General features: G+C 41.1%; 1 protein-coding gene across 8 annotated transcripts in view; it reads left to right on the top strand.

Moving 5' to 3' along the window:
* The window catches only part of kiaa0586 (KIAA0586 ortholog), a 131089-nt gene that overhangs the window by 70091 nt on the left and 47446 nt on the right, over positions 1-13552 (top strand). For 7 of the 8 annotated variants that reach the window (XM_017699852.2, XM_017699848.2, XM_017699847.2 and 4 more), the window contains 4 exons: positions 1396-1586; positions 1862-1948; positions 10083-10172; positions 12294-12484. In XM_017699852.2, coding sequence (XP_017555341.1) covers positions 1396-1586; positions 1862-1948; positions 10083-10172; positions 12294-12484 — 559 coding nt within the window. The remainder of the gene's footprint in view (positions 1-1395; positions 1587-1861; positions 1949-10082; positions 10173-12293; positions 12485-13552) is intronic. The other variant, XM_017699846.2, reaches the window with a different exon arrangement.

Raw genomic sequence — 13552 nt, 5'->3', positions numbered from 1 at the left:
CCGTTTGGATGCCCTTCAGCCAAATTATGGAAATCATAAAGCTACGCTGTGTTTTGCCCAGCTCCATGCAGAGGGCTGGAAAAACAGATTGCTGAGCCCGCAGCAGATTTATGCAAATGTGCGCTTCCTTGTTGGCCGTTAATATGGCACGGCCGAGCAAATGCATGACCGCTAACCTGCCGAGAGGATAGCCAGAAATCCGGCTAGTTCTGCTAGCACACCCTGGCTGAACCTCTTTGTCTCCTTGTCCCCCTTGCTGAACATATGCCAGTCATGCAGCTGGGCTGGACTCCCAGCCTGGCAGATGTGCTTGAACGTGTGCATCTGTATGTTCGGATTGAAACAGTGTGTGTGAGTCGTGTGGATGTCCTTTATGACCTCTCTGGGGTAAAGTAACGGGGAGGTGTGTATGAGCTCCAGCTGTTGCAGGGAAAAGGCTGTCTTTAATATCCTGTTCACGTGAGAGCACCTCTTTCTGCATGTCTCGGTGTGTAAATAGTGCTGTGATGCTATCTCCCCGGTGTCAGAGGGGAGGTATGAGCACAACTTCGGTGGGTTTGTTTCAAGACCATGTTCATATTGGCAGAACATATCCAGAGTCCACACGCGTATCGTGTGTAAGAGTCCAGAACAATGGGCCTCACTGCAGTGGTTTGGGGTGGGAGAGTGTGTGTTTGTTTGAGAGAGAGATTGATTGTTTTTGTGATTAGCAAAGCCCCACCTCCTCTTGAAGGCTTTGTTTAGTGCTGAGTTCATGCATCCCAACTGGCTGTTAGTGTACTGGATTTTTATATAAGGTCTTGTTGTCTGTAGTTGAGCTAAAGGCCAGTTTGAACTGGATTGGATTTAAGTGAATTAAATGATCACTGATGACACTGATGAATGTCCATAGATCTTACAAGACTGAAAATAATAATTACAGAGTGAATGGCCTTCTGTATTTGGCTGAACTCAAATTTCCCCCAGTAATAGCTGACTTGTATAACTTGACCTGGCAGATTGACCTGACGGTAGTGTAATAACAAACTTGGGCTGGCGCTTTTCACTGAGTAGTGCATCATTTGGGATTCTGCCATTTTGTACTGGAATACCAATCACATATTGTGTTATGCCACTCAGTGTGTCTGCTGTCACAGAGTGATGAGCAAATCTGTATAATGTTAGTGTTAAATACTGATTAAGGGACCCATTTTAAGCATCATAATGTTTGCTGTTTTGTTTTGTGCCAGTAGATGTTTTATTCCAGGCTATCTGTGGTAAGTTTAGTGGTTTACACAGATAGTTTGTGTGCTTGAAGAGTCAGATCCCTCACAGGACAATTACAGGACCTTTACTGATAAAAAAACAATCCACCTCAAATAGTGCTTAATGATTCTGTTGTGTACATTCCTCTAGGTAAGCCCAGAGTTGATGGCAAAGCCCCTTTGCCCTCCCGGGTCATCATTAGTGACAAACCTGCAACAGTGATAACCTCGCTCCCTCCCACCACCGCCCCTAAAGTGAATCCTCCTGTCTGTAAGCCTAACACGGTGCTGCTGGAAGTGCACTCTGAGCCCAGGAGACCTACCCCACAGCTCCAAATACAGGTAAGAGATATCTCGAGCTTGGTTGTCCTGGCAACGTGAGCCACCGCGGTGTGTGGTGTTACTAGACTAAATGTGGGTGAGCATTCAAATAGGATAACGTTATCATCCTCTTCAGACTGAATAAATCAGAGGTGTTTCTGTGCTGTACAGATGTTTATTTGACATTACATGACGCATCATCTTTGCTAATTTCATCTTTCTAATGCGTTTATGTCTGGTACATGGTCTTCATTTCCCTGCAGTTTTCCTTGAAGACTTTCTCCCTCTGTATCCAGGTTCAGCCCAGTGTGAACATTGAAGGTATAACATCCCCAGGTCCTGATCTCTCTCCTACTCTTCACCTGCCTCATCCATCTATTCAGGTGAGCCACAATCAACTACACAAACTTTCTTCTTTTATATTGTTCAGTTGTCTTCCACTACAGGTGGAGGAAAAACATCACAGCACTTTTTCATGCTATATGTTTGTTTTTCAAAGGTTTGATTCATTGGTAGAGGTAAAAATGCATCATGATGTTTGTTTTTGCTGAAGTTTGGTTAGTTAGTACAGACACAAAAGCCTCAGTAATGCCACATTTAAAAAATGCTATCAAAAAATGTGAATTAAATTTTTTCACTTACTGCGCTACACTAGAAACAAAACTAATTATGCTGTCTTAACATGTTCAACAATTGAGTGTTCTTAAAGTACATTTTTGACTGTGACATACTGTGATGTAATTCATCACTAAAATGATAAATATCTTCATTTTGCCCCTACACATGACGCTCATCAGCATCAGCTGTGTAGTAATGTATAGAAATAATTGGCAGAAATGAGAATTTGTGGCCATATTAATTAAAAACACCTGATAAAAGCTTGCACTGAAATCATTAAAGTGACTTTTGAACCTTTGTCCACAATCATGGAACAATAAAGGCTTAGCCCCCTGATCACTGCTGGAGAATGAGCTTCGCTCTGCGAACACTAACGCACCTAGAGGCTCTTTATGGCAGTGCTCGATTGTAAGAGCTTTGAAAATGAGTCATGAACACTGGAACTCTTTCTCTGAGCTCTCTGCTTCTGCTGAAGTGGGCATGAGGATGACTGAGGCTGCTATTTCAAGGTCACCACACAACAGAAGATCTGTTATGTGTCATCCATAGCCATGATACTATAAAAGCTTTTTAATTTGTAAAAAAGTGCCATGGAAATTTATTTTTGTAGTTTTTAACCCCTTTTTGAAGTACCTAGAATCTCAGGTCTTTATGTCATAAGCCTGAGAACACATGTCCAAATTGGACGCATTCTGCCTGCATTTTATGCACGAAACTGACACACAAGCGTAAAGGCATAGTTTATGAGCTCTGTGCATGGGAGAATGTGAAATATGCTTCTCTCATATCATTGCTGTCCAAAGTAAAATAACTTTCTCCAAAATAATAACTTTACAGTAGAAGACAAAAACACTCTTACCTTTCAATGTAAGTTAATCTAAAGAGGTTTCATAACAAGTGATTTTGGAGCATTTCAATTGGTTTCTATTGGTTACCATAAAACAGCTGGTATGTTGAAATGTCATAGAAATTTGACAAAAAATGGAGATGCATAGTTTTTGTTGGCCAACGACGATATATCTGAGGGAGGGCCATGTAAAACTAGGAAGGATTGATTTAAAAGTGAGTGGAGATATTGGATATGCAGCTAATTTCGTATTCAGCTTGGTTACGCACATAGTTCTCACATTTGATGTTTTAGATTAGGATGTGCACGTTTCAGAACACAGGTTTGTTGACGTTAACGACAGATTTGAGTCACTTTTCTACATGAATAAGACTCTTCAAGTTGAAGTTAGAATCTGAGCAAAAAAATCAGATTTGAGCAATGAGACTGAATTTACTGGAGAAAATGTGGCACAAAAAAATGCCATTATGCAGCTGCAATGGGCAAGATACGCAATCTGTGTTATTGTTTCACAAACTAGTAAACTAGTGAGAAAACTTCATTCATTTACACTTTTCATCACTGAGCATTTTTTGTTATGTCTCGAGCTTACTGACAGCTCCATTGTTTCACTTCACCTTTTAAACTACCACAGCAGGGCTACATTAAATTCAGTTGTTATTGTGGTTGCATCAAGGCATATGTTGCACTGTGCCTGCGCTCGTACATACATCTGACCCTCGGTACCCACTTTGAGAGCACTCTGATTTTTTTCGATGACGTTATCTGCTCCATATTCAGGCATGTCTGATTACAGTCATTAGACTAAATTACTGAGCTATTGTTTTAACAGATGACCAAAGCTCTTCTTTCACATCGTTTCTACAGACATTAGAGAGATTGGTTAGGTTTCTGTTTCAAAGGTTGTGCGTCCCTCTGGTTCCACATCACAGGCATAGTAAGTGGAGAGCAGAGCTGCTTCAGAAGTATGATTGTGCCATACTGGCGATCACACGGATCCCGCTTCAACATGAGGGCTTATGTTTCTGCAGCCATAGATTAATCACTGTGACAGGACCCGTACTGGTTCTGTAGAGTGTGTTTGTGCTGTGAGTGCTCAGTACAGCCAGAAAGGCTGTTACATTTCTCATATAGCGGCTGGCTCCAATCAGGGATACTAGATGGATGGACACTGGTGCCATAACATTTTGGCCAAGGTCCAAGCAGCAGGACTTTTAATAAGAACAATGCCTATTTCACCCCCACCCCTCAAGTTTGCAGTTCTTATTGATTTGCTATTTATATACACATACATTCTCTCTCTCTCTCTCTCTCTCTCTCTCTCTCTCTCTCTCACTCACTCACTCACTCACTCACTCACTCACTCACACACACGCATGCACGCACGCACATGTGTGTGTGTGTGTGTGTGTGTGTGTGTATGTGTATCAGGGCAGAGTGGCTGCAGTGCTCTTCTGCGCTCTTCTGCTGCTTGTGCTCCTGCCCCCGCCATTCACATCCGGTTGCTAGGCAACATGTGCAGCTTGGTGGTGTGGGTTAGATGACTTGATGTGAGAAGGAGTGCTGAGAGGATGAAGCAGCAGTGTAGCCCCGCTGCAGTCACATCACTGCTGTACAATCAGCTCCACTCTGCAAACATGAAAAATTACCAAAAACCTATTTACTGCTTTGCTCAATCATAAGAGCTTTTGAAATGAGTCATGGGCACCGAACTCTTTCACTGAGCTCTGTGCTTGGATTCAGGAGTGTGTGAGGATGGATTAGACTGGTGTTTTGACACCTTACATACAGTACTGTGCAAAAGACCACCCCCTTAATTTCCAGTCAAAACGGCCATGCAGTTCAAGTTATGGAATAGTCAGGAGATGCTGCTGAGGGGATTAGATATAAGATGGGTGTCCAATTTTTATTTTTCAAAGAAGGCCAAATAGGATCATGTCAAAATGCCTTATGGCTGAGATATTATTCACAAATGATTGAAATATTAAGTTTTCAAAATGTCAAAAATATAACAATGTAGAGCAATTAATTGAAACAAACGTCTTGCTGGCAATTTATTCTGAGAATTTGATGATGACTCCTTAAACACACAGGACTGGAGGTCTGCCACCTCTAAGCAAACTGAATGCCGTCATCAGGTGAAAGGAATAACTGCAACAAATTGCTTATAAAAAAAACTCTAAAACAGAAGCCACAGGCCAATTAAAATCTCTCTGTGGGCCACATTTGGCCCTGGGGCCGGACATTGCACACCTGTGATATCAGATAATCCAGTTGCATAAGGTAAATAAAGGAAAATAAGCAAAAAAAAAAGCAGAAGTTTCTAAGACTGAAGTCTTGACCAAAGTCAAAGTCTTGACTGAAGATCACCAAAGCTATGGCAATCAAATAAACAGTACTCAGAATTTTCATCTTCAGGAGAGAGGAGAAAATCAATCTCCACTCCATGTTTTTTGTTCTTCTGTACATCCTTCCACTGTGAGTAGACAACACTTACTGAGATAAGGAAACATATAAAAAAGAAGAACATTTACAAATCTAAGAAAGAAGCTGCTGGTTTTCTCAGAACAGTGGACTGACCACCACAGAGTCCAGACCTCAACATCATTTGATGTTTTTGGGATTACTTGCATCATGAGAAGCAGAAAATGCAGCCATCCTCTAAGACCAAGGCAAATAAAAGCAAACAGTGGATATATTAAGTGCTGAAACTGTTAATAATATATTTCGTTTTTGAGGATTCTGTGTAATTTTATGTTAAATCTATGTTTTTCCTTGCTCCAGAAATGAATAATTTGTGCTTAATGATCATTTTAACCATCAGTGAAGGGCGGTCTCTGACTTCTACTCAGTATTATATGAGTAATGTTTTATCAGTCTGTTTGCAGCAACTAATTCAAAGAGGAGTTTTTTATATTCATGATACAGTACATCTCAATATCTACAAATCTATATTTATACCATCTATATTTATACCTATAATCTATATTTTTATCTACATCTGTAATATAAATCTATATCTATAAATCTATATATAATTTGCATTTTCTCCAAGGTTTACCCAAACTGCTGCTTTTAATTTCTTAAAGTGCCTTGCAAATTCATTTTTATTTGTTTTGATCCCTTGTCTGTAGGGTTCTGTGGTTAGACACTTGGTAGTCTTTAAGTAGCACTCTCTACTTTCATTGATTTGTTTTGTTTTGTTTTGTTTTGTTTTGTTTTTTTGCAGTCATTGATTCTTTCCCAATTACCTTTTCTTCACAGTGGTTTATCTTCACCAAGCAATTTTAATGCAATGTATTTTGAGCAGATGAGGGAAACGCAGCACTAAATAGTTGTGGAGAAAGAGTAGAGATGAAGTGAGTGTATGCATGTTTGTTTTAACCAGCTGTGCAGTTAGCAGGCTTGTCTATCGGAGACAGTGCCAGTCTTATCCTCAGCCCAGCCCTGAGGAGGCATACAGCTCTGCCAAGGGCACACTTACAGCATAGCTGCCCTGATTCCTCTCATTTCTTTTGACTCTTCTCTCTCTCTCTCTCTCTCTCTCTCTCTCTCTCTCTCTCTCTCTCTCTCTCTCTCTCTCTCTGTTTTTCTTTTTCTTTCTGCATCAAGCTGCCTGCCCATGACTCATCAGCCTGGTAGTCTTCGACCTCATAAGCACTCATATACACACACACTGATACACAAAGGTTCAACCGTACACACATAGAAAGAGGCTTTGATTCTTACACATGGTTTCAGTCCAAAATCTCCCCTCCTCCGCCTTTTCAGTGGCCTGTGCACCTTTGGTCAGAGAGAATTGAATATGACCACACCTCACTAAGCATGCCAAGACGACACACACAGAATGTACTGAAAAATAGATGAGTATGTCCTTGGAGGCTTGTCCGTGAGCGCAGTGCTTGGCACTCTGTTTTTCAGAAACCTAGCACGCGCACTAGAGAGGAGTTTTTTTCAGCTGCAGCCCTCATGCTTCCCATGTGGTATTTGCCTTGGATGGATATTGAATTCATGAAACGGCATAATTGTAAAATTCTCTAAAATTCTCTGTAAAAAGAAAGAGAGAGCAAGGGTATCTATAGTAATGTGCAAAGCAAAAGTCAGAGACCACCTTTTATTTATTTAGTTTCCAGTAAAAAAAATTGTCATTAAATGCAAAATAATCATTTTTCAGGATATATTTTTGAGAATAGATATAAAATAAACCACTTGAATAAGAAAGGAGAATGTCAAAGGAAGACAAGTAAATAAGGACAGTGGACTGACCTCATAACAATGGACTGACCAGCCCAGAGTCCAGACCTCAAAATTATTCAGTGTGTTTGGGATTACTTGGCATGAGTAGCAGAAACAAATTTCTAAGACTGAACTTGAAAAAACTGAAACTCCTGAAAGCGTAGAAGCTGTAATAAAGGCAGCTGTAAAAATGAATATCTTACTCACATAATGGCTGCTTAGACTGGAACAAAGGGTGGTCTCTGACTTGTACCACATGTCTGCAGATGTGTGTATTTGTGTGTGAGAAAGTATATCTGTGTTACCATTTCTTCAGTAGTAGTGAACCGCCTGCTTATTGAACCGCTCGTCTCCCTCAACCTGTTTTTCGATACTGTGAGTGTGTTGTGTGTTTGTGCGTGTGTGAGGGGAATAGTAATGAATAGTGTAACTCCTGGGTCCACTGCAGCAGGCTGTCTCTGCTTGCTGCTCTGCGGTGCTCTTTCTGCAGCACGCGCTCAGTCCCGCTACTCATACTCCATCGGCACTGTTCTCCATCGCTGTTCCTTTGTCTGTGGATCACCATGTCTGAGACACAAAAAATCCAAAAAGAAAGTGATAGATTCAGCCCTCAATTAAATTCAGTTCAGTTCTGAACTAAATTTGAATTTAGCATAATGATCGCTACATCCATGTTGTTACACACCTTACTAACAGCATTAGAACTGACAGGTGGAAAGAATGTGTTTATGAACATGAACATGCAGGAGTGATTTATTTGGTGCTGGTTGTTTGAAAACTTTGTTTTTCAATCAATGTAATACCATCAGATGGTATAATTATTCCATATTGCATTCTCCATATTGCATATGGTAACACAATGTCAATGTCACAATGCATTGTTACACCTCAAAATGTTTGCAGTATTAGTGTACCTGCAATACAGTTTGCCTCTGCATTTGTGTACAGTAAAGTGTTGGACTGCAGTGATTAATCAACAAAACTAATTAGACATAAGTAATGTTTATGGAAAAGAATTGATGTGTGCTTAAAAGCAGAAACACACTAATTCTCTAATCATTTTAACAAATTACATTGCAAAACACAGAAAAAAAGCATTGACACAACGTGTATTCTTTTGTTGTAAGATAAGCTAAAGTTTCTTGTCACAGGAATGAAACAACAGAGGAAAAAATAGAAGGCATAATGGTTTGATTAATTGAAGAATTGATCTGTGAATCGCTTTCAGAAGTAATCGTATAGGGATATTGCCCATTGCCTATAGTAATATTGTATATTGTTAGAGGCATATTCTCTTTTTTTATTAGTGCTATCAAACTAGTCTTTTAAATATTTGTGGACCTAAATGAAAACATGGACATTCAAATGTAGAAAATGTATATTTTTTATATATCTTGAAAGCTATCTGCAGTAGGACCCCATAAGTGTCTAATCACTGCTGCATGTCTGCTACAACCACTGCTTCAGTTGCACCTCTTTTTTTAACCACATTCACACTGATTTTTTACTCTCATAGCCACTCCGTTTTAGCTTATAATGACAGTGTGTTATTGATGTGGGGGATTTCATGCAATAGTCCTTCTTAAAGACACATAAGATTATGCCTATGTACCTTTTTTTTTTTTTTTTAAAGCAACCATGTCTTGACCCTCCCCACCAGGACTGAGACCACTGATCACTGAGTTAAACCTCTGAGGTTTTGAGGATGCTTGATATTTACATATTTACTTCTATACTTATGTATCTATACTTGTGTATCATCTCCCTGTGAATTTGCATCTAGAAAAATGATGTCTTCAAAATTTTTATATATTCAAATTTTTGACCAACTAAAATAAATTCATTTCTGATCCCACTCGACAGTCTTAATTGATAGAGGAATATTGTCTGTATTATATCATTTTTTTTCTCTTTGTGCCAACACCAACAACAGCTCTTAATAAATTTATATTTGAAGAATAAAGATTCTGATCCTTGTTAGTACACTGCTGTCTGTCTGCCCAGCTCTTGGCCTGCCGTCTGCCTGTATGTCTGCCTGGCTCCAGCTTGGTCTCGTGCAGAGTGTGCACATGAGTGGAGGAGCTCTCTCTCTCTCTCTCTCTCTCTCTCTCTCTCTCTCTCTCTCTCTCTCTCTCTCTCTCTCTCTCTGTCTCTCTCTCTCTCTCTCTCTCTCTCTCTCTCTCTCTCTCTCTTTATCTCTATCTCTCTATCCCCCTCTCCCCCTCTCCCTCTCCCTCTCCCTCTCCCTCTCCCTCTCCCTCTCTCTCTCTCTCTCTCTCTCTCTCTCTCTCTCTCTCTCTATCTCTCTCTATCTATCTCCATCTCCCTCTCCCGTTGCCATAGAGACGAGGGTCAGCAGGCAGAGATGGTGTGTAACCCCCTAGGGGAAGGACTCGTGATTCTCTCACATACTGAGCTCACGAGAAGAAGCAGGTCATGACCTTTGCGATCTCGAGAGTCAGGGAGTCCACTCCAAACCAGAGTGTGTATGCCTGGTGCTCATGGGTACTGCTGAGGGAAGAGTAATTGTGTTGTGGGGTAAGTCAGCATTGTTTATGTGATAAAAGACAGCAAAGATTGGTAGAAAGAGCATCAGGAGATGATGATCGGCTGCTGCCTGTGGAAGCTGATAATGATGTTTCACACAGCACGTTTTGATGCGCAGTCAAATGTAATCACCTTGCTTTGGACCATCAACATGATCTTTAATAATTCATACTCATATAAGCTCATAATCCCTCAGGCTGTTAATGACATGAGGTTTTTCACTGTTGTTTTTGCACCTTGTTGACCTCCTCTTTTGTGCCTCATCCCAGGCTGGAGCAGATGCCCAAGCATTTGGAGATGAGGATGAGGAGGATGACTGCTTCCCTGGAACAAATTTCTTGGCAGTCGCTGAGGTCCAGGTAGTTCCAGCTAAATCTTTTTCCTGTTTTGGCCCAGTCCCATGCACTCCAGTACACAGCACAAAGGTCATCTGCTTACTTGCCCAAGGGCATGGAGTGGGCAGCCTAAAACAGCCAACCTGCCTGCAAGAACAATGATTCATACACAATTTAGAATTTGACAAAATTGAAGGTGTTTGACACCTTCTGCTCAGAAACATAAGCCATTAAATGTTCGGTTCTCCATTAATTAGATTTGCATAGCCAAAAAGTGAAAGAGAATGGTGCTTTCATTAATTACCAAAAGCAGTGGATGGATTAGAAAATATCATTCTGCAGAGAACATTGATTTAGACAATTGTTATTGAAAGGGTGTGGTGTGTATGGGTGTGTGCGTGTGTGCGCGTGTGCGTGCACTGCCTGTATCCCCCCTCTTTGTTCAGTTCCGCCCCACCACTGGCTGTTCAGGAATTCCTCTCACATCACAGGCCACTCAAGCATACACACAAAGCCATAAGCCTGCCATATTTACTGCTAACAAGCGACCCAAGCTGCCCGGCATATTGGGCATTAGGACGATTTCAGCGCGCGGTCGGACAAGGGCAAGCCGTCAGTTAGCACGGAATAACATGGCAGTCATTTGACTGAGAGGAAAGGAGAGCATATCTGTGTTGTTCTCACAGGCTTTTGTAGCTATTGGAGAGGAAAAAAGAGTGCAGAAAATGAAAATAAAAGAGGGTTGGGGGGTTTCACACTCTAAGTAAGATGGGCTATTCCACATTGCCCCCTTTTGGTTTTGGGAGTAAACAGCATGGAGAGTCGAAGCGTACTGATGTTTTTTCTTAAGGCTACAGAGTAGTGGTGGTGAAAGAGAGTATTAGTCCATAGTATTGTGTGGGACAACTGTTTTCTGATGTGTGGTTAGTAACAGCAGTGAGCTACCAATTTCTTAGAAATATTTGCATATTTGGATCGCACCTACAAAAATAGGTTGTGTGTAGGTTGCTGTCCATTTTGGCTGGCTTGCTCTGAGCCTAAATATTGTACACATTTCAAAACCATTCATCTTCTCAGGGCTAAATTCTAGAAAACATGCAACTCACTAAGCATTTTAATGTATTTTGCTTATTTTTGGCAATATTTGGATTGCTATTAAAAAGTTGACTCTTTGTCAATATTATGCTGCCTCTTGTTTGCATGTCAATTCAGGTCAAGATTATTGCTCTGGAAATGTAAACATTTTCCAAATTGAGAAAAACTGTAAAAGAATTTGAGTGGTACGTGTGCGATTGCCTGTAATTAAGCCCTTTAAAAATTCCAATTATGGCTGGTGATTTTTCTCCTACTCTTTTAGCTCTCCCAGCTGCCAAATAAAGGGCTCAGCCACTCCAGTCCAGTCCCCATCAAACAAGCCCTCTCACTAAGAGCAGCCAGGGCCACATGCCCACTACTAAAATGTCATTCCTCTAAGTCTCCAGTGTCTCCACTCTGACAGACCTGCTTTTTGATGGAGCCATAAACTTCAAACAAGCTCAGTGACTTGCCAACACTGCCAAGTTTTTTTCCCCTTCTCTCTTTCTGTTTTGCCCCCCCTCCTTTTCGTCCCTCCTCTCTCTCTCCTCTATCTCTCCCTCTCTCTCTCTCTTTCTTGCCATTATTTCCACCCTCTCACCCTCCCTCCTGTTCTTTCCCCCCTCTCTCTCCTCTATCTCTCACTCTCTTGCCATTATTTCCACCCCCCTCCTCTCTCTGGAGCCTGGCCATTGGAAATGAGCTGATTGGTCCAGCCTTACCCAAGGCTGTCTGACTCAGAGCCAGAGGAATCTGCACATAATGCAAACCAGTGGCCAAAGTGTTCAGTGTGAACACATAAAAATTGAAAGAAGAATAACAGAAGACAAATGTCTCTCTGCTCTGCTTAGACAATAATGACCATTATGAATTCACACTCTGTCAAACATGTGTTAGCAGTTATCACATCAACTCTGTATGCCTTTAGCAATGACTGCTGATGAATAGATATCACACAAATCATGATTTGCAACAGTTCTTTCTGTAAAGAAGTCAGTCAAATCAGAAAGTACATGCTGTATTGCATTATACAAATCTCTTTATTGCCGTTTTCTTCCTCTTGTCTTAAAGCAGCAGCCTGAAGTGGAAGAAGAAGCTCCAGAACAAGCTCCTATAGAGCTCAATGGGTTACCCTCTCCTCCAGCTGCTCTCTATCATGGTCCAGCATTCCCTGTGCAGCCGGCCCAGTCTGAACCTCTCTCAACGCCTGTACTCAGCATTATTCAACACAGAGAGACCCTGGAGAACAGGCTTGTGGAATGGTGAGAAACTCATTTTCTGATTCTGTTACAAACTGCGCTACATGAACCTCAGGCATGTGTTGCTGATATACAGTACCTCAGCAAAATCAGCATTAAAAACTACTACTTGAATGTTTCACTGAGACATGGTTTGGTGCATTTGAGAAACTTTTTTGTGTGTTTTATTTTAAATTTCTGTCATTTCTGTAATACAGTTGTGGAAACTACAACCTCAATTCCAATGAAGTTGGGACGTGTAAAACATAAATAAAAACAGAATACGATGCTTTGCAAATCCTTTTCACCCTATATTCAATTGAATACACTACAAAGACAAGATATTTAATGTTCAAACTGATAAACTTTATTGTTTTTTGCAAATATTCACTCATTTTGAATTTGATGCCTGCAACACGTTCCAAAGAAGTCGGGAAAGGGGCAACCACAGACTGGGAAAGGTGAGAAATGCTCAAAAACTTAATTGGAAACAGGTGAGTGTCATGATTGGGTATAAAGGGGTGCATCCCTGAAAGGCTCAGTCGTTCACAAGCAAGGATGGGGCGAGGTTCACCACTTTGTGAACAACTGCATGAGCAAATAGTCCAACAGTTTAAGAACAATGTTTCTCAACATGCAATTGCAAGGAATTTAGGGATTTCATCATCTACAGTCCATAATATCATCAAAAGATTCAGAGAATCTGGAGACATCTCTGCAAGTAAGCGGCAAGGCAGAAAACCAACATTGACCCATGACCTTTGATCCCTCAGGCGGCACTGCATTAAAAACCGACATCATTCTGTAACGGATATTACCATATGGGCTCAGGAACACTTCAGAAAACCATTGTCAGTGAACACAGTTCGTCGCTCCATCTAAAAGTGCAAGTTAAAACTCTGCCACACAAAGCGAAAGCCATATATCAACAACACCCAGAAACGCCGCCGGGTTCTCTGGGCCCGAGCTCATCTGAGATGGACTGACGCAAAGTGGAAAAGTGACCTGTGGTCTGACGAGTCCACATTTCAAATTGTTTTTGGAAATCATAGACGTCGTGTCCTCCGGGCCAAAGAGGAAAAGGACTGCCGG

The sequence above is a fragment of the Pygocentrus nattereri genome, chromosome 10 (genome assembly GCF_015220715.1).
Source record: "Pygocentrus nattereri isolate fPygNat1 chromosome 10, fPygNat1.pri, whole genome shotgun sequence".
Taxonomy (NCBI): Eukaryota; Metazoa; Chordata; class Actinopteri; order Characiformes; family Serrasalmidae; genus Pygocentrus; species Pygocentrus nattereri.
The sequence above is the reverse complement of the archived record's forward strand: the minus strand, read 5'-3'. Positions and strand labels throughout refer to the sequence as shown.